This window comes from Crocodylus siamensis, chromosome 1 (assembly GCF_052110815.1).
Source record: "Crocodylus siamensis isolate JL-2025a chromosome 1, ASM5211081v1, whole genome shotgun sequence".
NCBI lineage: Eukaryota > Metazoa > Chordata > Crocodylia > Crocodylidae > Crocodylus > Crocodylus siamensis.
Window position 1 is genome coordinate 370869717 of NC_143395.1, and position 26500 is coordinate 370896216.

The 26500-nt window shown below is 45.0% G+C and overlaps 2 protein-coding genes across 2 annotated transcripts in view; one reads left to right on the forward strand and one right to left on the reverse strand.

Annotated features, from left to right (window-relative positions):
* Positions 1-25008, forward strand: LOC149875065 (uncharacterized). Its single transcript, XM_090031380.1, has 3 exons — positions 1-91; positions 23932-24009; positions 24365-25008. Exons 1-3 carry the CDS (start codon positions 1-3, stop codon positions 25006-25008), a joined length of 813 nt encoding a protein of 270 aa, XP_089887506.1.
* The window catches only part of FREM2 (FRAS1 related extracellular matrix 2), a 210771-nt gene that overhangs the window by 112337 nt on the left and 71934 nt on the right, over positions 1-26500 (reverse strand). The window lies entirely within an intron of this gene.

Here is a 26500-nt window from a genome sequence, read left to right on the forward strand (position 1 = left end):
ATGAGTGAAGCTGAAGAAACTGTAAGCGAGTGGGCAAATTGTAAGCATTTTACTGAAGAGAAGCAGATTGATAGTTTGCTTCAGGACAGAGGTCAGAGCATAGAGGATGGGTAGATAAACAGATAATACTTAAGAATGAATGCCCATGGGACTTTTGGCAAAGAAATAGAGGATCATCACATCTTGACTGATGCGATTGCCCATGAATGCATGTTTCGTTGTAGTTAACAGCTACCAATAGCTAGGGGGTTGGTGGTTGCCTCATGGCATATAGCATGACAAAGTATGAACATGATAACTACATGCTAATGTGTGAATATGAAGCATTTTGAAGACAAACTTCATGGCTGTATGTCAGAAAAGAAAAGAAAAGAAAATTTTATATATCTAGAAACCGGTTTCCTCTGGACGTGAACTGAACAGCACTGACACTGCAGCCTCCACTGTGTCCAGAACGCCTCCCTAACCCAGATCTTTATCTCGTTGTTCTAGTTAACCTGATGACGTTGCATCAACACATTTCTACAAACTAGCATTTGGTCAGGAGCCATGTCAGATGGACATATAGGCACCTCTTTCCATCATAAAATGGTAATTATCACTCAAGGGTTTTCTTTACTTACTGCCTGCAAATCCAGCACTTCACAAATTTTGATTTTGTCCCTCCTTTAGACTCTTCTCACTAGTCAGGGTGACTGATTTGAGGTTTGTATGAGTATTGTTCCTGGTTGACCACAGAGGAAGCGCTATAACAGAGCTTGCTTGCTCTTATCCATACAATCTACTGATGGACCTCTGACTCTCTGTCACAGTCTCTCTTCTGATTCACATACTAGGGACTTTTATGCCTTCATGGGAAACCTGTTTGGATAAGTTAAAATTGAAATAGCTGCAGAGTTCTCTGCCATGGGAAGCCACTTTAGGACTGTAGTTCATTTCTCCTCTGTGTCAATTCTCATTTTCCCTATTTGTGGAGCATATAAGTTCCTGAGTGATTCTGCTCAATGAGTAAAATATATATAGTGAGCTATACAGCAGATTTTATAAATTTATTTTAAGAAAAGTATTTCTGGCAATTCTAACAGATTTTTCCATGCTACTATAACCTCATATGCTATAGGTACAGTGTATTTTTGCTCCAATTAAAGAAAATAAAGATCTACAGCGAACATTTTTTCTACCATAAATATAATTTGCTAAAAGACATGTTTAGAGAATAGGTAACAAATATTCATTATTCACAATACATGGGCACCACATCAGCCACAATTAATCTGCTGTGGAACATAATTAGAACCCACATGTGCTGTAAAATTAGCTTTGTTTGGTCTAGAGACCCTAATGGCAGAAGCAAAATACATAAGCAAACCCAGTCAATTAAATTTTCCATAAAATGTGCTTTAAATTTTTTTTAAACCACCTACAAGGTATAAAGACAGATTATTTTATCTGAAGCCAATAAAAGGCTTCAAATTTATAAACCCTTTTCAAATATTCTGTAAGAAGATTCCACCACTAAAATAACTTGCTGACTTCTCTCTTTTTGAACCGTTCCTCCTTCATATATGCCACTGCAACCCTATACGTTCTTAGAGTAACAAAGAATCAAAAACTCTAATTAACCCCTATCTCAAAACAATGGATTCTCTGACTTCTCACAAGACAACACACACTTCCTGTCATTACAGATTTGGTTTATCCTGATTGAATGTAATTGCTGGGTATTCAGTGAACTGCACACAGAGAAAAAAAAAAAGAACATGTAGCTTTCAGCTGCTGCTATAACCCTAGAAGCAAGTTGTAATAGCTCTATTTGCCAGAATTCAGAATAAGAAAATACTTGAAGTAAAGTTTCTTAAACCTGAAACATACAGTGTAGTTGCACTACAAGAAAAAAAAAGTGATGGGGGTCAGTAGAAGATGAAAGAGCAAAATGCAAAATTCCATCTGCCTGTTAATTACTATGGCGCTGTGTGCTATATAATTATCAGGGGTTAATTCCAGGAGGAACTAACAGGCAAGCAATTGCTTTCAATGCCCCTTCTCTCCATGTCCTGATAATTAAAAGGATAAGATACGGTACTAAGTTTTTGAAAGCCAATATCCAAATCTCCTGGTGGACTGGAGAAACTAGTTTAACCAGGTTTAAGGGATGGAGGACAGGGCAAAGAATCAGAATGGGATATAGGAAGACTAGGAGGGGAAGAAATATAGAGAGAACACTACAGGGCAGACAGCAGAAAGTCCTTTAGCAGGGATATGGGTTTTCCATCTGCCATGCAAAAACACAGCAAAACCCAGATTTTCTCATTTTAAGGGGAAAAACCTGCATTTTCTCCTTTAAAAGAAAAAAATGTGGGAAATGGTGGGTTTTCCCTTGCAGGCTGGCAGAACTCCAGCCTGCAAGGGGCTGGGGGGGGTGATCAGCAGGGGGTACACATGCACATGGCAACCACGCAGCCTGGAGAGCAGCTCCCCACTGGTAAATCTGGTGGTGGGGGAGGGGGAGGGAGAGAATTGTAGCCCCCCCATAGTAAGGAAGGGAGTTAGGCAGGGCTGGGGCTGCTACCCAGCTGGGGTGGTACATGACATTTGGGGCCTGGGGCTGGAATGCGCAGCAGCAAGGCCTATGTGGGGAGTGGGATGGGGCCACAGGCAGCTTGTCTGGCAGGGGTGGGGCCAGAGGCAGCCAGGCTCCCTGCTACTGCAGGCACTCCTGGGGGGCATGTGCCCCCCAGATTTGTGCATGGAGCAGGGGCAAACTGCCCAGTGTGCCCTTGGGGCTTCCTGCCCTGCTGCCCTCCCCACAGGGCCTCTGCAGCCCAGCAGGTGGGACCCAGCACAGTAGGGCAGAGTACAGTGGGCAAGATTGATGTCATTACTGTGAGTCCTGCACTGCCATGGTGAGGTGCCCCCTGCTTGCTTGGCAGCAGAAGGGTGGTGGCAGGGAGGTGGTCAGGAGGGGGTGTGCCATTGAGGCGTGGAGCTCCCAGTGGTGGCATGAATCTCCCTGCCTGGACTCGCTCTGCCCTGACACATGGTGTCTCACACACTGGGCCATGGAGACCCCCAGAGGGAGGGTAGCAGGGTGGGGAGCCTGAGTCGGCAGTGGGCAGCCTGCATCCATGCCCCCATTTGATGGGCTCCACTCTAGTCATGCCACCCATGAGGGAGCAGAATCCAGGTTCACCGAATCGCCACAGCAGCTCCCACCTCCCATTGACAGTAGCTGGGACTTGAGTGTTGCGGGGCGGGCAGGGGGCTGCAGACCCAGGACCCTGGCCCTGTAGCTCTGGCAGCTGCAGACCCTCTCTAACAAGGTTGGTGGGGTGGGAGGCTGTGAGGAGTGAGGGACACCAGCAGGGCAGGGGGATATGGGTGGGGAGCGAGGGGCAATGGCATGGGCACGGCCCTGACATCAGGGCTGCTCAGTGCCAGAAAGCAGTGGTGTGGTCAGGGAACAGCCGCAGCTGGACCCACATCCTGGTGAGCAAAGCGGGCAAGGGGAGCTCTGATTTTCCATGACAAAAAACAAAATCAAATGCCAAAATTGATAGGTAATTAGAATTTATTTTATTCTCATGAATAAGGCACTGGTAAGTTTCCAATCTGCTTTAAAATTGTAAATATAATCAATAAAATATTGTGTTTAACTGATTCCTATATATCAGAGTTTCAGTGTAATCATGGAAAAACATGGATTTTTGGGGGGTTAATCCGAGAATTCACAATTTTAAAATAGAGAAAACCACGAACCTTGCTTATAAAAGAAGGCAGTTTATGGAAAACCTGGGACCCCCTAAGCTTTAGGCATGACTTATGCATGTAGATTGGTTGGGTGTTAAGAACTCTTTGTTCTGGTTATTAGGGGTGTGCAAAATGGGGCATATTCGATTCAGATTTGGATTCAGCCCGAATCAAAGACAGTGATTCAATTAGTTGATTCAGATCACTGTCCCCGATTTGAGTTGGCAGAATCTGAATCTGAAGATTTGATGCTGATTCAAAGAATCAGCGATTCAGCCATAGTTTTAAATGTTTTTTCTACATAGCTCGAGGTAACAGGCACAGCTTGTGAATGCTGCAATGCTGGGATGGATGGAGCATCCCACAGGAGCGCAAGGGGGCGCCCCGCACGCTCGGCAGTGAACCAGAAGTACTTACGGTCTACTTCTGGGTCTGCCAGGGAGTGCGCTGAAGGCCCTCCCTCACCCCTCCGGCTTGGTGATTGGCTGCAGGGGGACCCCTCATGCCCCCCCAGACCCAGGAGGTATCAGTCACCAAGTCGGGGGGGAGCGGCAGGAGCAGCCCCCCCACCCATGCTCCCCGTTAGACCCGGAAGTGGACCAGAAGTATTTCTGCCAAGCATGCTGGGGAGCCCATCGTGCTCCTGTAGGATGCTTGATCTGCCCCACCATCTCAGTGTTGATGAGCTGCCTGGTACCTTGAGGTATGTAGAAATAACACTGAAAATTGTGTTGATGTCCGAATTGCTGAATCTTTCTGAATCTCTCCAAATTGATTCAGAGGGTTCCAATTTGATTTGGAGAGATTAAAATGTCTCCTGATTCAATTCAGATTCAGAGATTTAACCACTGAATCGGGCCAAATCTCCGCCGAATTGAATCAGGGACTGACACTTCACACAGCCCTACTGGTTATGCCGTGGAAACGGAATGATTCTTTCTTTTGAAAAGGCTGTTCTATGTCCATGGAAGTCAGGCACTGATCACAGCATCACAAAAAGCAAGATTTTCAAGGCAGCCATACTGAATAAGGCTGGTTAACTACTGCAGTTGATGCACCAAGTATCACTATTTACTCAAATCCAAGGTAAGGTTTTTCCCTATTCAGCACTGGAGGGAGGTATAAGGAAAAGTCCCTCATCTTAAATTTTAGTACAAGGTGCAGGGTGGGGGGAAGAGGGAGGCAGGCAGCTGCTGCAGCTCTGGATATAGCCTCAACCCACTTTCTCTCACATCACATCTGCATCCCACCTGCAGCTGCCTGCCCCTGCCTATGCCCTGCCCCACCCCCTGCCTTTCTCCACACTTCCTACTCAGCCTCGCCCCCCCGGCATTGCCGGCCCCAGCCTGTTGCCAGGCTGGGTAGGGGCTGGAGCCAGCATGTACTCCATGCCCTGAGCTAGGGCACAGCTGGAGCTGAAGCCACAACTAAGGGTAAACAGTGGCAGGAGGGAGGAGGCAGAGGTGGGGCCAAGTTGTGGGGGAAATAATTGGAGGGGACAAGTAGCAGGGGATGGCAAGTGGCAGAGGGCACAGACAGTGTGGGGTCACAGGCATGGGGTTAGGTAGAAAGGGCAGAGGCCACAGGCATTGCAGAGGAGCAGGTGGGAAGGAGGGGGGGGTCAGGCATAGTGGGAGCTGGTACTGGAGGAACCTGGTGGCAGGTGGATAAGTGGGAGGGGTGGGGCAGGGTGCAAGGGGTGGGGGTCAGGCTGCTTGATCCCTCACTACCTGCCCCTCTACTGCTGCTTTCCTAGGACTAAGGTGACCCTCTAATTGTTATATTCTGTACATGGAAAATTATAACAAATTTAGAAACTTTCAATATATAGAATTAAATTATTGCAGGGATCATCTTAACTTTGAAATTGTCTTGGATTCTGATAAATACAGTACTTTATCTTCAGGCCCAGTCTGTGAGTGGGAGAACTACGTGGATGTGCGCGTGTGCATGTTTGCATGTGCAGACACACTGCCTCCGGTCCTGTGAAGGCAAGGCTTGTTAGTGGAGGGGTATATAGGGAAGGTGGTGCCATGACATACCATAGTTGCTACTTGGTACAGTTCCAAGCTCCTTCTCCCAACCTTTAAATGTCACAACTAAATTATTACAAAGAAAAATTAGGGGTTTTTTATTAAGTTTTGTTTTGTTTTGTTTTGTTTTTTACTTTTCATTAATAACTTACTTTTTTGTGCAATCCCAAAGTAACCCTGAAATACTTGAAACTCTATTTAGAATAGTACAAGGAAAGATAACCTATACCTTTCAAACTATCTTGTTTGTTTTTAAACAATGCCCATTTAACTTAGATCTTAATGTTTTTCTCCCCTCTCCATAGGGATCCACACCCTGTGCCGCCCTCAGGAAAAAAAAATAAATAAAGCACCTGGCTTAGTAAGATTTCATGCATGCATAGCCTGCAGCAATAAGCAAATTTATTAGATCTCTGGCAACACATTCTTAAAATAAACTTAATAGTCTTCAGGTCTCTGTTCAGACTATAGCTTAATTCTTTTCGTGGCGCCAGACAACCCTCTCTGAAGAGCAGAGACTGTGGAAATGAAAATAAGGTTTATTCAACTCAATCACAGAAAAACGGATTCAGCACCACTTGCTTATTTAATAGCTTTGTGTGAGGATCATTTTTGGTTAATATTTGTCAAATAGTGCCCCACACATTATCAGACACATTAACACAGATAAAAAAATTCACTGCAATTAAGAAGCCTAATCAGGTAAAGTATTGAAACTCAAGGACTCTGAGCAGTTCACCAGAGCAGATCCCAGTCTATTACATGGGTAATTTTAGAGTATACCATGGCCTCACTAAGGCCAGGTACAGACATTACACTTTTACCCATATACGTGGTCAGAAACAGGTCTATATTCATAACAGAACAGAAGTTCACCACACATAGACTGGTTTAAAAATAGTGAAGCCTGGTCTAAGATTTGGCCCCCTTTCTCCCAAGCAAATGGCAAATATATGTTCAGTTCACTACCAGTATAAACTATGCCACTTACAGAAATCTGCATAAATTAGATCAAGTCTGCCTTGGGCTTTCTGAATGTCTGTACCTGGCCTAATACAACGAGATGGCAATTGAAAAATAAAAAGCAAAATGGCATATTGTATCATATGAACAACTATAAAGAAAACAAATTATTTTCCCATTTTCAAATTATTTTCCCATTTTATAATTTTCCCAGTTATGCTAAGGTGTAGTTAACATGTAAGAAGTGAGCTGCATCATTATTTCAAAAAGACTACTCATATACTTAACATTAAGGGCATGAATAAGTATTTTCTTTTTTTGGGAGCCTTAATTTGTATATATGAATTTGTAATAGCTCAGGAGGCTTGTCAGTCAGGCCCTAAGGGACCATGACTCCAGGGAGAGGGGAGCTCAAGAAGGGTGGTTGCTCCTCAAGGGAGCAATCCTCAGTGCACAAGCTAAGTCTATTCCAACACGGAGGAAAGGCAGCAAGAGGGCACAGCAGCCCCCTTGGCTCTCCTAAGGCTAAAAAGAAAAGCCTACAAAGGATGGAGGATGGGATTCACCTCCAAGAAGGATTATTCTGCAGGGAGCATACCAGGAAAGCCAAAGCTGCAACTGAACTCCAACTAGCTTCGAGCATCAAGGACAATAAAAAGTCCTTTTTCAGATATGTGGGGAGCTAGAGGAAAAGCAAGGGCAACACTGGACCCCTGCTGAACCAGAAGAGGCAACTGGCAACCGACGCCCAGGAAAAAGCCAACCTATTACATGGGTACTTTGCGTCAGTCTTTCATCAGTCCCATGGGATGCCCATGCCTGCTACGGGACAGAGAGGTCCAGGTGGGGGAGATCCCCTGCCCTCCATAAATGCCGACCTCGTGAAGGAACATCTTGAGAAGCTGGATACCTTCAAGTCAGCCAACCATGACAATCTATACCCCAAAGTACTCAAGGAGCTGGCGAGTGTCATAGCCCAGCCCTTGGCACGGATCTTTGAAAACTCCTGGTGCTTTGGTGTAGTGCCCAAAGACTGGAAGAAGGCCAATGTGGAGCCTATCTTCAAGAAAGGGAGGAAAGTGGATCTGGCTAACCATAGGCCCACTAACCTGACTTCTATCCTGGGGAAGATCTTAGAAAAGTTTATTAAAGAGGCCATCCTTAATGGACTGGCCGACGCCAATATCCTAAGGGATAGCCAGCACAGGTTTGTTGTGGGTAGGTCTTGCTTGACCAATCTCATTTCCTTCTACAGCCAGGTGACCTATCACCTGGACAAGGGAGAAGAGATTGATGTCATATATCTTAACTTCAAAAAAGCCTTTGATCTGGTACCCCATAATCACCTCTTGGTAAAACTAGCCAGCTGTGGCCCTGGGTCCACCATGATCCGCTGGCTGGGAAACTGGCTCTGTGGTCGGACCCAGAGGATTGTAATTGATGGCAGAAACTCACCATGGTGTCCTATGAACAGTGGGGTCCCCCAAGGCTCTGTCTTTGGACCCATATTGTTCAACATCTTCATTAATGATGTGGACATTGGAGTCAGGAGCAGACTGGCCAAGTTCGCCAATGACACCAAACTCTGGGGCAAACCATCCACGCCAGAAGATAGGCGGGTGATCCAGGCTGACCTGGACAGGCTCAGCAAATGGGCGGATGAGAACCTGATGTTGTTTAACAGCAAAAAATGCAAGGTTCTCCACCTTGGGAAGAAAAACCTACAGCATCCTTATAGACTCAGTAGTACTACGCTGGCTAGCACTACAGAAGAAAGAGACTTGGGGGTCATCATTGACCGCAAGATGAACATGAACCTGCAATGTGATGCTGCAGCTAGTAAAGCAACCAAAACGTTGGCTTGCATCCATAGATGCTTCTCAAGCAAATCCCGGGACATCATTCTCCCATTGTACTTGCCCTTGGTGAGGCTGCAGCTGGACTGGAGTACTGCGTCCAGTTTTGGGCTCCACAATTCAAAAAGGATGTGGAGAAGCTTGAGAGAGTCCAGAGAAGAGCCACACGCATGATCAGAGGTCAGGAAAACAGACCTTATGGTGACAGGCCGAGAGCCATGGGACTCTTCAGCCTGGAAAAGCACTGGCTCAGGAGTGATCTGGTGGCCACTTATAAGTTTATCAGGGGTGCTCATCAGGATCTGGGGGAATGTCTGTTCACCAGAGCGCCCCAAGGGATGACAAGGTCAAACAGTCATAAACTACTGCGAGACCGTTTCAGGCTGGACATAAGGAAGAATTTTTTTCTGTCTGAGCCCCCCAAGGTCTGGAACAGCCTGCCATCAGAGGTGGTTCAAGCACCTACATTGAACACCTTGAAGAGCAAATTGGATGCTTATCTTGCTGGGATCCTATGACCCCAGCTGACCCCTTTGGGCGGGGGGCTGGACTCGATGATCTTCGAAGGTCCCTTCCACTCCTAATGTCTATGAAATAGCTATTTGTAGTAAATTAATTAGCAAATTCTTTAACCAGTTTAAAGATGGCTATTGAAAGCTACATCTCTGAAGAACATTTCTTTCATTTTCTAGATTCTGGAGACTTAAGCTTTAGAGTCCAAATATCATAATAAATTTTTAAAAACCTTTATAATGAAAAATGAAGAGATTTATTTTTATTTTAATCACATATTAGATAATCCTTTGACATTTGGACAGCATTCTTGCTGTAACTGAATTAGTTTCCCTGGAAGAACTACACTTTCTTTCCCCATGTCAGAATGATTGAACTGGTTTGTTATTAAGAAAGAATCTTTAAAGGATATGAATTTTGTTTTCTTCACTGTTCTGGCAATACAACAAATGAAATGTCAGACTGACTGGAACAGAAAAAATTGCCAGGCAATTTCATTTAACATTTACTTTAAATTTATTGCAGATTAATTGTGCTGGGTAATCTTTAATACTTAGCTTTTATTATTATTTGATCAACTCCTTTTGTGCCTATGCTTTCTTTAAAATCATGCCAACCCTACAACCAAGACCTTTGCAGGTGATTTAACTTTACCAAGAAAAGGCAAAATAAATAAAAGTGGGCTTTTAGTTTTGATGAAGAGAACAAAGACAACAAAAGGGTTCATTTTTAAAAATCCTTATAATGTTACATCCCAACTAACCTTATAAAGAAGGTATTTGAAGATATTGGGTCTTGAAAACCACTTCAATATCTGCTAACAAAGAAAACACCATTGCTTACCCACATTAAACTTAGGAGACACTAACTTAACAGATAAAAATAATAAGGCTTTTGATCCTATTATGAGGATACACAAAAAAGTAGAAAAAAAATCCCCAAAATAAACTGCCATATTTCTGCCTCTCTGTATGTGTATATATGTGTATACACACACACACACACACACACACACACACACTCAGATGCCTACACTCCAGCCCTACTCTTTCTACTCTAGAGAGAGATAGGTCTGGAGTAGCTGCCCCCACCTCCAGTGGCTCCTCCTCCACCTGCCCCTGCTGTGCTCCTCTGGCCAGCAGATAGGACAAGGGAACAGCAGTGGGTGGGGAGATGAAGCTGCAGCTGGGTGGCTCCTGCCCGAGAACACGGGGCTCCAGTTCCAGGTCCCAAGTGCCTTCAGCCCACTCTGCCTGCCCAGTGCAATTAGCAGTCACCTGCAGGTAGCTGAGTGGATGGAAGGCAGCCAAGCTGGGAAGCTGTGCATGCTGGCTGCACAGGTGGATGCAGGCAGGACTGTGGCACAGGCTGTCCTGGCTGAGAGTGGGCAGGGCCCAGAGCCATGTGGAGTGCTGCAGGGGCAGCCACAGGCCACATGTGGGGGGCAGACTGAACCTTCACCTGCACTGCACCACCCAGGTGAGCTCTGCTGTACGTGCCTACGGCCCCCTCTTCCTCCCTCTCTCCCCAGCTGGCTCCCAGGACCTAGTGTGTAGGTCAGCCCCTCCGCAGGTGCACACCACCCTCACAGACCCCACCACCATACATAATATACAAGAGTAAGACTTTCTTTTGAGCTATTATGCAATTGCCTTTATATACACTACTCAGAAAAACCTAAATTAGAACAAAAATCTTTTTTGAAATTAAATGAAAATATTATAGCAAATGTTTGATTTTTAATATACAACTTTTTTTTTAAATCTATAATTTGTTAAAATGATATCTTCTTTAAGAATGTTATGTGTGCAACCCTCAAAAGCTCACCAAAACTCATTAAGTGGCCCACTGGCTGAAATAACTGCCCACCCCTGAGCTGGAGTGTTGTTCTAGATACTAGCAAATTGCCTGTAATGAATGACAGCGGGGAGGGGGTGATGGTTCAGGTTGGAGTGCAGCCACCCAACACCCTGCAGTGCTGCTGCTTCACCTCTGCCCAGTGCACCCCCACCCCCCAAATCCCTCCCACACCCATGTCCGGCCCTGTAGGTCCTCCCTCCCCCTCTCCCCCCCCCCCCCCCGTGTCCAGCCCTGTGCCCCCCCACTTCTGGTGTGACCCTGTGCGCCTCCCCAACCCCCTACTGCTCCACTCTGTGCTACCACCACCTCCAGGGAACAGGGCCAGGGGGGGTGTGGCCAATGCCCGTGGCCTTGTCCTTCCATTCTGTCCCTCAGTCCCCACTGTCATGGAGGTGTTCCCGTTTCAAATCAGCTAGCCCTGCCCCTGTCTGCCAGGGGAGCCACCCCTGGGATGTGGTGGCAGCGAGGCCAAAGCAGGGGGGCCAGCACCACATGCTGCTGACTCCAAGGATCAGGGGGGTGGGGTGAAGCCAGCACTGCTAGGCTCGCTCCCCCCACTCCTTCCCCTCCATCTCTGCTGTCATGGCAGAGCTCTGCTGTGTGAGGGGGCAAGGCCAGTGCTGTGCCATCAGTTCCCCGTGCCTTCAAGGAGCAGGGGCAGGGGGGAAGAGCAGGGGGCAAGCCCAGTGCCACTGGCCTAACCCCCTCGCTCCAGCCCTTCAGTCCCTGTTGTCATGGTGGTGCTCCGCCATGTGTAGCTGTCTGTGCAGAGCACTCTGGTTGCTGAAACTGCAAATCAGAGTGCAAATAAAGCATTATGGACAGACAGACTAAGGCTTTTATTATATTAGAATGATGGTCCAAAAACATATGAATGGCAAGGTTTTTTGTGATGTCTTCTATTGGTGCAACCTTATACCATAGATGGGAGAAATGCTGAAAAACCGATCAGGCTTGAATACCTTTCTTTCAAGTATGAGCTCCCACTGGAAAAAAAATGCACTTCATGCCAGAAAACTTATCACAGCCCTATATTACTAGTGCTTCAGTGGATGTTGAAGGAACTGAGCATCTATATTTAAGAGAGTTAAAGGGAAACAGTCTCAAATTTACATTTTAAATTCTAAACTTCTTTTCTCATGTTACAAAAATCATCTGGAGTTATTAAAACTTATGTGATTTTTAAAATAGGTTTTATTTTTTTTAACTATTTATCCTGCTTATTTACTTCCTGCATTTTATTTAGCTTGGAACATGAAAAACAGATTAAGTTTCATTTTCTGGTTTTTGATAGTATTCATTGCAAGAGTATATATATTACACTGCCATATATATCTAGTCTAAAACTTCTGTACTTATATTGGATTTATAAAGCCTACATTTTGTTCTGAAAGTCCCAGCTGTATCTCTGGAGGCAGTGTGTCAAGGTATACTCAATATGACCGTGTCTCCTTGGGGATCCCTAAAAAAGATAACTAAACCTGTCATCCCTCACCTAAGAGACTGAAATCATCCAGTATTTTCCCATGCAAAAAAGGTAACATTTTGTTCTCAGTCACATAATCCAACTCATATTGAAGTTAATGTGTGTTGTTCATTTGCAGATAGATGCATATTTTCACCTGTGGTTCCAAGTCTAAATTCTTTCTGTAGATTTTTTATGAAATTAGGGTGGGGAAAGAACAAAATATTTCAGGCTTTTGTAAAGGGTGTTCACCACCCACCCTTAAAAATGTGAGCTGAAGGACATTCTACTTGCTGAGCAAGACGTGACCTCAAGAGCTCTGTATTCCTTCTCCAACAGTCAGTCAATAACATCACTGCCACAAAATCAAGCAGATGCCACTGCCTTTCTGGAACACAGCTTGAGATGCTTCTGGTGTCATCAGTGCGGCAAGGAAATCTCCTTTGAACTCAAACCTTAGCAACTCAGAAGCCAGGCAGCCAGAGGCATAACAAACTTTTTCAGTGCCTGAGACTGGTTGGGGCAAGGCGGGACCAGGGAGGGGAGTATACTGACCACTGGAAGGTGGGAGTGGGGAGGAGAGGGAAAGAAGGGGGAAAGAATTTCTTGCCTGCCAGGGCTTCCTGTTCCCTTAACTTGAATGGTAGCTGCTGCTACTGCCATGATAGCATGAGTTTGTGCTACTGCTGCTGAGGCACAGACAGTGGCATTGCTCTCTGAGGGCTGCTTCTGGTGCCTATTCACTCTCCCACCCCCAGGGGTAGGGTTGTTCCCCATGGCAAAGCCTCCTGAGGTGGGCATCATTTTCCCCCTCTCTTCCCCCAGAAGGGAACATAGGGATATACAGGGCTTCTAGGGATGGGCAGGGTCTGTACAAGGCTGCCCTGCCATGGCAAAGACTCCAGGAGGGAGGGGGCCATATTAGCATCCCCTCACAGCCATCACCCAAGTTTGGTGCCCTACTCACCCCACCCTTGTCATACTACTGGAAGCAGCTGAAATGTAGCTATTCCAGGCTGATTTAAAATATACACACCATTTTTACTGATATACGACACACAGGTTTTTGATTACTTAAACCAGTTTAAGTGCAATATCTGTTCCCACCCATGGAGTCACATCATCAGCATCACTCATCGTCTCTTTGCAGCTCCACAGCTACAGGTTTAACCCTCTGACAGCTGCTACCAACTTGGCAGTAGCTTGCACAACTGCCAAAGGGCAAGTGACACTAATGATGAGATTCTTCTCTTCCACACGGCCAGCATTCAGTCATGGTGAGTCTGTGCTGTGGCAGGTAAGATTCTGGGAAAAAAAAAAAATTTGTTGTGCCATTCCCAAAAAAGGTGTGCAACTTATCTGGGGGCATGTGATTTGAAAGCAAATGTGGTAATTTGAATTCTGAACTCAACACATACCTCCTGGCTTGGGATATTAAACCTTTCATTTTAAAAATTATTTTGTATTGTGTTAAAGGTTACTGTTTACCATTACTTATATGCAGGGATCCTGGTTTTCTCTGATAAAAAAAAAAAAATCCCCAAGTTTTGGATTAAACAAAGTAACCCAAAATCCACATTTTCCCATGATTAAAATGAAACACCACTAATATATAGATATGCATATAGTGGCGTTTCATTTTAATCACGGAAAAATGTGGATTTTCGGTTACTTTTTTAAAAACTGAAAATTGGAGATTTTTTTTTTTAAAAATTGGAGAAAACCAGGATCACTGCTTTTATGGCATTTTGCTATTATTACTTTCATATTTATATTGCAATAGAATGTCACGGTCCTGCCAGGTACATGAAAAAAATGGGCCCCACCACAGACAGCTTATAATTAAAGTGTAAGGCAAGAGGTAACAGGCCAGGCTACAACAGAGAAATCCAAACTGCTGCCTGAAGCAGAATCACTCCTAGCCAAAACATCCCACGCAAATCCTTGTCTAACCTTTTACTAAACCTACACAGTTAACTCTGTCACACAACCACAAAATACAACAGCCTCACCTGCCACAGGACAACAGCAGCCAATGTTTTGCTGCTGCAGTGGTTGTTAAAATATGCTTTAGAGCAGTGGTCTCCAAACTTTTTTGATCACATACCCCTATCAGTAAAAAAGTTTTGAGCGTGCACCCCCAATATATGTATATTTATATTTGCACACCCCTATCAGTAAAAAATGTTTGAGCACGCACTCCCAATATATGTATATTTATATAAATATACATCTAAATAGAAGTTCTAATATTTTCTTCCTACGCCCCAATGGATCATCTTGCGTGCACCCCACTTTGGAGACCACTACTCTAGAGTAATGGTTCTCAACTTTTTTTGGACAAGGACCCATTTGTAAACATCAATGGCCAATCCCGACCCAGTTCCCTCACTCCTGACCCACTGCCTCCAGCCTCCAGCCCCCCAGTGTGTGGGGCAGGGGGTGGGGGTCGGGTATGGGGGGCCCCAAACAGCCTCTTGCAAGCTGAAACTCTGACAGCCTGCAAGAGAAAAGACTTGGTTTCCCATGTTTTTCTCCTTTAAAGGAGAATCCATTTTGAAAATTTGTTGATCTATTTTTTAAGGTTTGTTTGTGGCCCTTTCATATATTCTTGCCGCCCACTTTTAGACTGTGACCCACAGGTTGTGAAACGTTGGGGGCCACGTCCCCTGCTACAGTGGAAGGCAAAACTCCCAGTCCATACCAATCTGACAACAGGGATCACAGGGTAACTATGAGACATAATGAGCAGTGATCAAACAGCAGCTGCCTAATCACATTAATAATTGGGCATTCTGGTTAAACAGGACTGAAAGGTTTGGGCTGAACTGAGGTATTTCTCCTGTCCATTCCCCTTTCTGTTGGTTTTAGCCATCTGCAAACAATTTTCAAGTGCAGAACAGTAATATGCACAATGTACACGACACTTCTTATTGGACACAAGTTTGAAATCAGTATGCAGGTTGGGTGATTTCTGATTAAAAATATAAAAATCACTGACACAATATAGTGACTATGTGACCAGCTGCCCTAGCTTCTCTATGCAGGTTGGAGCATGAAAGATTGCATGTTTCATAGACATTTGGGCTGGAAGGGACCCCGGAGGATCATCGAGTCCAGCCCCTTACCCCAGGGGCAAGAAGTCAGCAGGGATCATAGGATCCCAGCAAGATAAGCATCCAAATGCATCTTGAAGGCGTTCAAAGTGGGTGCTTGAACCTCCTCCAGTGGCAGTCTGTTCCAAACCTTGGGGGCTCAGACAGTGAAGAATTTCTTTCTTATATTCAGCCTGAATCAGTCACAGTGGAGTTTGTGACCATTCAATCTTGTCATCGCTTGGGGCGCTCTGGTGAACAGACATTCCCCCAGATCCTGATGAGCACCCCTGATAAACTTATAGATGGCCACCAGATCACCCCTGAGCCAGTGCTTTTCCAGGCTAAAGAGTCCCGTGGCTCTCAGCCTCTCATCACAAGGTCTGTTTTTCCTGACCTCTGATCATGCGTGTGGCTCTTCTCCGGACTCTCTCAAGCTTCTCCACATCCTTTTTGAATTGTGGAGCCCAAAACTGGATGCAGTACTCCAGCTGCAGCCTCACCAAGGCTGAGTACAATTGGAGAATGACGTCCCGGGATCTGCTTGAGAAGCATCTATGGATGCAAGCCAGTGTTTTGCTTGCTTTACCAGCTGCAGCATCACACTGAAGGCTCATGTTCATCTTGTGGTCAACCATGACCCCCCAAGTCCCCTTCATCTGTAGTATAACCAGTGTAGCACTACTGAGCCTATAAGCATGGTGCAGATTTTTCCTCCCAAGGTGGAGAACCTTGCATTTTTCGGTGTTTAACACCATCAGGTTCTCGTCCACCCATTTCATGAGTCTGTCCAGATCCACCTGGATCACCCTCCTGTCCTCAGGTGTGGATGCTTTACCCCAGAGTTTGGTGTTGTCGGCAAATTTGGCCAGTCCACTTCTGACATCATTGTCCACATCAGTGATGAAGATGTTGAACAGTATAGGCCCTAGGACAGAGCCTTGTCCTTGGGACCCCACTAGTCACAGCGCACCAAGACGATTGGCTCCCGTTGACCACCACCCTCTGGGTACTACCGCAGAGCCAGCTCCCCAGCCAGCGTCCAGTTAGCCAGTTTAGCTAAGAGGTGATCGTGGGATACCAGATCAACTTACCAAATAAGTTGAGGTATATGACGTTGATCTCTTCCCCCTGTTGTTGTTAAGTGGTTTTGTATCACTTTTTAGGGGAGGCCTAGGGTTGTTTTCCAGATAATGGAAAACTCCCCAGTACCAGATGATCAGATTCTGGAAAAAATATTGGCCTTTGACTTGTAATGTGTGAACATGTTTTAAATTTGGTTCAAAATGAAGTGCATTAAACTGATAAAGGTATAGCATGTAGGTTGAAAAATGCACATGGCACCTACTATCCAGAGACTAGCAACAAAAGACTAGGCCAGCACTCTAGTTCTTTGTAAAGGATATTCAAATCTTCTCTCTTATATTTGTTTTAGAAACAGAATTCTGGTGGACACAGTTCCTTTCATCTCCTAGCTGCTGTACAGGAGTACAGGGACATATTCCTCCCTCATTGCTCTGCCTGGCTGCAATGAGGGTAAGAAGTTTTTCTTCCTTGATGCTGCTGTTGTGGAGTAGGGATGGTATTAACATGCAGGCCAAATCTATTTAAAATAATTTCAGGAAACACAGGCTGGGACCTGCATAGTGGAGCCTTCTCAAGTAGGCAAGACAGTCAGAGAATCCCATTGGAGCATGTGGGAAATAGAAGCCATAAATGTCCTGGGTGGGGAATGAGAGCAGTAAACTTTTCAAGCAGCTGTAATCTTTAAGTCAGGCTTTCAACCTGGCTTCAGCCCAGCCTTTAAATTAGAGCATGAAATGTTTTCACATATAGAAATACACAAACAAGTGGTTTGTACAAAAATATCTGAAAAACACCCAAATATCTTATTGACTCCCATAGTACACATATACCTTTGCACCAAAATCAGCTCTCCAAAATTGGGGTGCATGTCTTCAGCAAGAAAGATGATTTTTCTTTGCTGGAACAGAAGCAAAGGAGAACAGTAGTATGCAGACACTGCATGTCCAGTGGCTGCCAAGATGGATCCTGGTTGCCTCTGGCTAAGCAAGTAGATGGGGTAGAGTCCTGTGTTAACCCTGTCAAAGCCACAGCTGAACATTATACGTTGTGCTTGAAGAAGCAACTAAATTGGGCAAATGAGCTGCTGCACTCAGTCTGTAGTAGCTTGATGAGACTTGTGGTAGGGAAACAACACTTTAATATTTAAAGAAATGTATATAAAGAACCATCTACAGTAAAGAGGTAACAGTCTTATTATTTCCCTTGCCTGGGGCCTAGCCTTCTTGCTGTCCTACTACCCTAGGAACTTCCTGCTGCAATCAGACTGTCTCCTAGGATGTCACACTTCCTGGACATTGTGTTCCCAGGAAGACTTACTCTGTCATCAACAACTCTGGAAATTTTTTTTTTCCTAAATCTGCCTTCCAGAAACAAGGGCATGTGTTATTTTTGGAAGGGTGTGGCATGCAGAAAATACTGTGCCTGATATGGGCATCAAAATACCACATGGATAAAACATATCCAAGCTTTTATATTAGAATGAAATACAGGCAAGGAATGTTGAGTATACACATTTTACAATATTTATGAATTTTGAAAATCTGGGAGAAAATGAAAATCAGCCTCTGTTTAGGGCAGCTGAGCATCTAGCAAATCAATCAATTAGAGGCAGGTCATTACTGCTCCTTATAAGCAACCAATTTTAGATAAGCGGACACTGATTAAAGCACACTCTGGTAATGGCTTGCTGATTTTTTAGAGAGAGAAATATGATAAATAACAAATATATAAGGCCTGAATTCTTCTAACACTTAAGCATGTAACTTTAGTCCAACATGTTCGTAAAGCCTAGTCAGATCAAATTCTTAGGCTGCTAGGTACTAAGGTCTTATCTACACTAGAAACTTCTAATCACTTCCACAGTACCCAAGATGCAGTGTGGTTTGCTCATTGGCAAACTGGAGCACAACTCATAAGACTGGGGTTCTGCTACTGGTTCTTCTACTAGCCTGCTTATAATGAAGGGCACATCATCTAGGTCCTGTATGTGAAATGGGGATAATACTGAGCCTTTTTGAAAACTGTTTTGAGATCTTGGGATGAAAAATGTTATATAAAACTAGTATTATTAAAACAGCAACCACGAAGGCTTATACAAATATAACTCTTCTGGTGTACAATAGGTTTCTTGTTCAAAAAGCATACTGCAGTGGTAGGGACCTCTTGAATTATATAAACGCATCATATAATTCTGTTCACAAAATGAGCAGGGTCCATCTTAGTATCAGTTTGGATTTTTGTCCCCACTACCCTATTAGAAGTCTATTCCAGAACTTCACTGCTCTAATCGTTAGAAAACTTCTAATTTTCACCTTAAATTTAATTGATGGTCAGATTATACCCGTCTTTTCTTGTGCCAACCCTGATCTATAGCTTAGCTTTTCTCCCGTTCAGGAGCTTTCCTTACATTTATTAATAGAGAATAATTGCAACTCCCTTGTCTTTGTTTTGCTAGGCTAAACAAGCAAATCTCCTTTAGTCTCTTTTATAAAAACAGGCTCTCCATTTTCCTGATCAATCATGGAAAGGGGCACAGGTAATAAATTGTAGCTGTCTATTATCAAAAGGAACCACATCCTATAATCTTATTTTAAACGATATCAGACACTACCTTGAAATCAGGCCTTTTCACCTGCACATTGTTTGAATTCATGTTTCTCCATTAGGGTTTGCCAGAACTGGGCATAGTATACCAGACAAGGTCTCTCTTATTCTTTATTTACCCCAATATTAGACTTTTTGAGGAACATGTTCTGACCCTGACATATTCCCTGTTATGACAGGTTTCTAAAGAGCAACCAGACATTATTCTTATCTCCTCATACTGTACTCATTTACTCTAGAGTCTGCAGCAGATTCTGTACCTAGCCGAAGTGTGACTCATATCTTTATTCTTTGTCATTTAACATACAAAATGAGTAGTTACTTGGAAAGGTTATGAATCCCATGCCTTTTAACACAGTCTATGTATGGTCATGGGAAAACACTTACTTTTCACTTTATTTGGTTAACGTGCAACTCTCAGGGTGAGAGCTACAAAAGGCCTTATGGTAAAGAGCATGGCAAGGGAGTGGTAACATGAAACTTGAAAGGACAGTCTCACAAAACACTGTTCAGTGCATACACATTTGCTATAATCTAATTTTAAGTGTGTGCTGATATGAAAGAGGCACTTGTTTGTGGTCTACATGTTCTTTTATCAAAGGATAAAACTATTTACTATCAGTGACTTACCTTTAGTCTCCACACAGGGCCATGTGACAAAGTAAGCTTTTTTGGCTAATGTAAAGACATGGGGCAGGGATTTTGTGTCCCAGGGATTTTCCAATTTCCATACTGTTAACCACATATTAACAGAGAGATTAATAGTGATCTCCTCTCCCTTTTACAGTTATACAAACCATATACTCTCCTGTTTGTGATCATATCATACTATCCCTGTGGCAAGTACTCCAGTTACTTACATGGAAACATAATATTAGCAAAGTATTGCATTTATTTGGTAAACTTCTCTCAACACAAGAGCCAGTAATAGTTTCATAGTCTCTAGGGTTGGAAAGGACCTAAGCAGATCATCGAGTCCAACCCCCTGCCATGGCAGGATAGCAAGGTGTACATCTAGCCTCCTCTTAAAGACCCCCAGGGTAGGAGCCTGCACCACTTCGCTGGGAAGTTGGTTCCAGATCCTAGTTGCCGTGACCGTGAAGTAGCGCCTCCTGATGTCTAGCCTAAATCTACCCTCTGCCAGCTTGTGACCGTTATTCCTGGTCATTCCTGGTAGTGCTTGGGGGAACAGGGACTTCCCCAGTGCCTGCTGATCCCCTCTGATTAGTTTATAACAGGCCACTAGATCCCCCCCTCAGCTTTGTCTTGTGGAGGCTGAACAAGTTCAGGTCCCTCAGCCTCTCCTCATAGGGTCTGCCCTGCTGCCCCCGATCATGCAAGTGGCCCTCCTCCAGACCATCTCCATGTTGTCCACATCCTACTTGAAGTGTGGCATCCAGAACTGGACGCAGTACTCCAGCTGTGGCCTGACCAGTGCCACATAGAGGGGGAGGATCACCTCCTTGGACCTGCTTGAGATTCATCTGTTGATGCATGACAAGGTACAGTTGGCCTTCCTGACTGCATCCCCACGCTACCGGCCCACGTTCATCCTGGAGTCAATGATGATTCCAAGATCCTTTTCTGCCTCTGTACTGACGAGAAGGGAGTTCCCCAACCTGTAGGTATAGTGCTGGTTCTTCCTCCCGAGGTGCATCACCTTGCACTTGTCAGTGCTGAAACTCATCCTATTCTCATCCGCCCACCCCTGTAACCTGTCTAGGTCAGATATGTGATCATCAACTACCTCTTGCAGATATCTTAAACCCCAGGAGCTCATACTCCACCAGGCATTTCAGAGCCAAAATTTGACAACTGCTAGTCCATCACATTTATCTGAATCAAATATATAGAGAAAACTGCATCCTTGAAAAACAGGGGGAGGGCTGTATTCCCTTTTAAAATATTATAAGTCATTCTTTTGGAGCACTTCAGAATATGCCTCCCAAAGATAGTATAAATTTTCTAATGCTTGAAGAAACAATTATGCATAATATTTTGTTTCGAAAGTTTAGGTCCATTTACAGTCAATCTTTGCTCCTTCATTAGACATATATTACATTTTGGACAACTTAAAACCATGCAGTTGAAGAGTATTTTTAATGGGAAAATACTGATTTGCATTCTGCAAATGTATTTGCTCTTTACTTATGAAAGAGCAGAGATTACTGATTTCAGGTAGCTTACTAGAAAAACTTTAGCACAGTTATTCTGTTTGGAAACTTTAAATAAACATGAAAGATAGGGTCAGTAGGCCCTATTCACAAATCTAGCAGCGCTGAATTTGGCACGGGAACTGAACAAAGGTATCCAATGCTTCATACCACCTTTCCACCTCCTGCATTAGGAAGGCCCTGGAGACCACTCAAACAACGTTTTTAGAAAAGCCTTCCATGGGCCTTTGAAAGAGTACAGAATATCTAGAAGATCTATGCCCTCTGGTCACACCAGCAGTACATTCATGCCAGCAACATTTTGGCAGCATGTCAGGACCAGCGGAAATCCAGTTACCTTGAAGGATTCTTTCCCCCATGCAAGTGCTGATGGTGAAAAGTATCCAAATCAAAACCAAAAATCATAGAATTAAATAAAATTAGTTGGAAGGAACCTCAGGAGGTCAAGTAGTCCAACCCCCTGCTCAAAGAAGGTTCATCTTCAACTAGATCATTCCAGCCAAGGCTTTGTCTACCCGAGTCTTAAAAACCTCCAAGGATGGAGATTCCATAACTTCTCTGAGTAACTTGTTGCTTTACTACCCTGCTAGTGAGAAAGTTTTTCCTAATATTAAACCTAAACTTCCCTTACTGCAATCTGAGGTCATTACTCCTTGTTCTGTTATTTGCCACCACTGAGAACAGTCTAGCTCCATTCTCTCTCGAACCACCCTTCAGGTAGTTGAAGGGTGCTATTAAATATCTCCTCTGTCTTGTTTTCTCCAGACTAAACACATCCAGTTACAGAATGAACTAAACAAGAGTATCATTAGTAGTACAGGCTTGATTAATCAACTATTTTCCATACACTGTAAGGCTGAGGATTCCTTAATTGGGGCATATTTCCCAAGAAAACATGTAATATCCAAAGTGCCAAGAAAGTAGAAAGGCTAATTAAGTTTCGTCAAAATTTTCTAAATAAAAACGTCTATTTGTTCCAACAAAAGTAATCCCCAAACACGTTCCATCTGCTCTGGACCATACCATACCACGTAATGAAATTTTTTTAATACAAGGGTCAAGTCTATACCTTTTCCCTCCAAAAATAAAGATTATGCTACAAGGATTAGCTGTAAAAGGATTGCTAAAGTGGGTGGGTGAATGGATGTAAAACATATATTATCTTACAGTTTTAAATCACACATAGTTTAAAAACAACACTGATGCTAGAATTCAGTTTGCAGAGCACTTTGCCTCATTCTTCAAAATAAATTAGTTTTAATAGGGTAACATTTATTTGGTTTGATTTAAAACCCAACTTTGATAACAGCTTTCAATAACCTATCAAAAGCTACTTTTAGAGAGTCTGTTTCAATAAACAAGTGAGACAATGATAAACGAGAAAAGTTACATGGGAGAAAAAAAGGTGTCTGAATGAGGACCTTTATTTTTAGTCACAAATAAAACAGAGATGTAGGAATTATCTTCCTGAGATTGGTCTGAAATGAAAAGAAGGTAATAAATATACTTTTACTGGGTTTAAATTATTGTTTAGACCTAGTTTAGTCCCATGATACACTGGTCCACTTCAGTTAGTATCTTTAAGTCCAACAGTTATAAAACAGACAAAATGCTGGTCTTTCAAGCAGTGCAGCATTTAGGGTGAAATCTCCTTCCACTGAAGTCAATGGCATGCTGTATAACCACCACTTTAATATTTTGGGGAGCTGACGTTTCTAGCCCATAGCTCAAAATCAGCTATACCAGCCTGAGGCAGCAGTGATAGCAGTGGAGCTGCAAGGCAGGCCAGCATGGTGTGGGCTCCAAGAACTGCCCAGCAGTGGCGAGGGGGAGAGACTGCTTTTCCCCCCAACGCCAAGCAAGTTTGTGCCTGGCACTGCTGCTGCTGCCACTGCTGACCCTGGACCAATGAGTCCAGAGCAAGTATGGGGTGCGCCGGGTTGGGGCTTTGCACGCAGGCCCCTGCTGGTACCATTGGGCTTCCCCACAAACCCCACACAGTCACCCCACAACCACACCCTCCCCATACACAATCACACCCCACAAACACTGCACTCATCCACACCCTCCTACATACCCCCTCACAAGCCCCACACACCCCCACTTGCCTCTGTGGGGAGCCCCACCCACTGCTATGTGCACACACCCCACCACACACACGCACCCACATACACACAGCTCCAGCCACCCTCCCCTTCCACACATTTGGCAGGTCCCCACAAACCCCATACCCACCCACACACACCCAAGCATCCCCTCAAACTCCCTATACCCACCTACTCACATACCTCCACACCCTCCCCTATACACACACACACCCACCCACCCACAAACACGTTTATACCCACTCACCTATACCCCCAGACCCCTCCACACCCCTGCAATATACAAGAGTAAAACTTCATTTTGAGCTATTATGCAATCACCTCTATATACATATCACAAACAAACAAATCAGGACAATTTAAAAAAATGAACATATGTTATTGTGAATGTTTGATTTTTAGTATATAATTTGTTGGGTTTTTTTCTTAGTTCCAAGATGGAAAACCTTTTCCCAAAAGGAGTACTTCCAGAGGCAAGGGAAAGGACTTTCAGGGGTAAAGGTCAGAGGTTAGGGGGGCAGGACTTCAAGTCCCAAGATGGTGACCAGGGGGCTGGAAACTTGTCAAGGGGCAGGGCCACCTTTGCGGCCCTTGCGAGCTCACCAAAACTTGTTAAGCAGCCCTCCAGCCAAAATAATTATTCACCCATGATGTAAACCAATGTATTGATCTTTGGTTGGTCTGCAGACAAACTAAAACAATAGCTCTGAGATGCAAATGGGGCCATTCATGGCAGAGAACTAAGATCTTAATGGTAACAACTACAACTATTGATTCCCATTTATGCCTAAACAAAGAATGCAACTGAAGGCAATGTTTAAGTTTTGCCACAGCAGTAGGATCAACCTTAAAATAAACAAAAGTGGTATTGACGCGGAGTACTGCTAAGGCCCCTGCCCAGGGGTCGCCACCTACCCAGGGCTTCTCTGAGGCGTCTACCCAGACAGAGCCCTCGAAAGATGGTTCACCATGCCCCCTGGCCTGCAGGGTATGCCCAGTGGGACCAGGGGGGACAGGGAATGGGGGCCCCCACACCTGTCCTGCACGTGCCCATCTTAGGGCCTTGGGGGGGCAGGTGAGGGAGCTCCAGGAGGAGGTTAGCAGGCTGAGGGGGATCAGAGAAGCAGAGGATGAAACTGATGTGTATTTCCTTTCCCTACAGGGCCATGCAGCAAAGGGAAAAGAACCCCAGGAAGTGCCCTCCACAGCAGAATGGCAGAAGGTTCCCTCCAGAGCCAGGGCTGCTCACGGTGGTGCAATATTAGCTCCCCCAGTCCATCTGGGGAACAAGTATGAGGCCCTGACGACATTGGAGGAAGAGGAAGGTGAGGAGGAAACCTCTGAAAAGAAGGTCACTCCATGCACAGAGCAGGCTGAAGGAGGCCAGTTGACTCAGAAGAGACGCTGGGTACTCGCCATAGGCGACTCCATCCTGAGAGGAACAGAGGGTCCCATCTGTCGAAAGGAACCCATGACACGCAAGGTCTACTGTCTGCCAGGAGAGTAGATTCAGGACGTGACGGAGATGAACCCAGCCCTTATCCGGCCCACTGATTACTACCCCGTGGTCCAAATCTATGTGGACACTAATGATGTGGCCAGGAGCAGCCCAGATTGCCCGATGAAGGACTACCAAGCGCTGGGGGGCAAGCTGAAGGAGACTGAGGCACAGGTGGTCTTATTGGTCCTTCCAGTGAGCAGACGTGGAAGCTGCCATGAGACCTGCATCAGGGACATCAACTTGCACTTCGGAAATGGTGTCTTGAGGCGGGCTTCAGCTTTTGGGAATAAAACCCATATTTCAGAACAAGAGACATGCTTGGGTGGGATGGGCTTCACCTCCCCTCAAAGGTAAGCGTGTGTTCTCTTTCAGGTTGGTTGGTCTCCTCTGGTGGGCATTTAATTAGGCTCGTCAGGGGAGGGGGAGGGGAGAGGGAGGAAGAGGACCGAGGGAGTCACGGAACACCAAACCAAGAGACACCCACAAGAACAGCCCAGCCAAGACAGGTGACAAGCACAAGAAGTACCCAGGTAAGAGACAGGGGCCTGGATAGGCCTGGAATTGGGGGAGGCAGTACACACATCCTCAGGAGGCCTTAAATGCCTCTACACTAATGCTCGTAGTATGGGGACCAAGCAGGAGGAACTTGCCTTCCTGCTAGATAACACAAACCCAGATACAGTGGGACTCACTGAAATTTTGTGGGATCCAACACATGACTGGGTGGTAAACATCAAGGGCTATATAGGCTATATAGGTGGGATAGAATGGGGAGGAAAGGTGGAGGTATGGCACTCTACATCAAAGAGCAATACACATCCTCAGCAAACAGCACTGGGTCTGAGGTAGGGCAGACTGAAGTGCTCTGGGTCAGAATACAAGGGGGTCGGGGGAATGGGACTTAATGATAGGGGGCTACTACAGGCCACTACAACGAGGGGGAAGAGCTGGACGAGGAATTTTCAGGTCCAGTTAAGTCACGGAGGCAGTTAAGTCAAGGGACATGGTCATCATGGGTGACCTAAACTATCCGGACATCTGCTGAGAAGAGCAGTCAGCCAGGTCTGACCTTTCACGTAGGTTCCTAGCTGAGTTACAGGACCTTCATCTAACCCAGGAGGTGCACAGTCCCACCAGAGGAAATGCCTTGTTGGACCTGGTCCTGGCCACAGGCGATGACCTGGTGAGGAAACTGTGGGTTCTCGACCACCTGGGCGATAGCGATCATTGTCTACTCAAAATTCACCATCCAGTGCAGGATGTCAAAGGCCTGCAGCAAGGCAGCAGCCCCGGACTTCAGAAGGGTGGATTTCAATGAGATAAGAAGACTAGTCAGGGAGGCACTGAAGTCCCGGGGTGGAGGGGAGTTGGAAGTCCAAGAAGAGTAGTCATTCCTAAAGGAGACGATCCTCCAAGCCCAACAGGTGATAATCCCCATGTGGAACAAAAAGGAGTCAAGAGTACTCAAAAGCTCCTATGGCTCACAAAAAGCATCCAG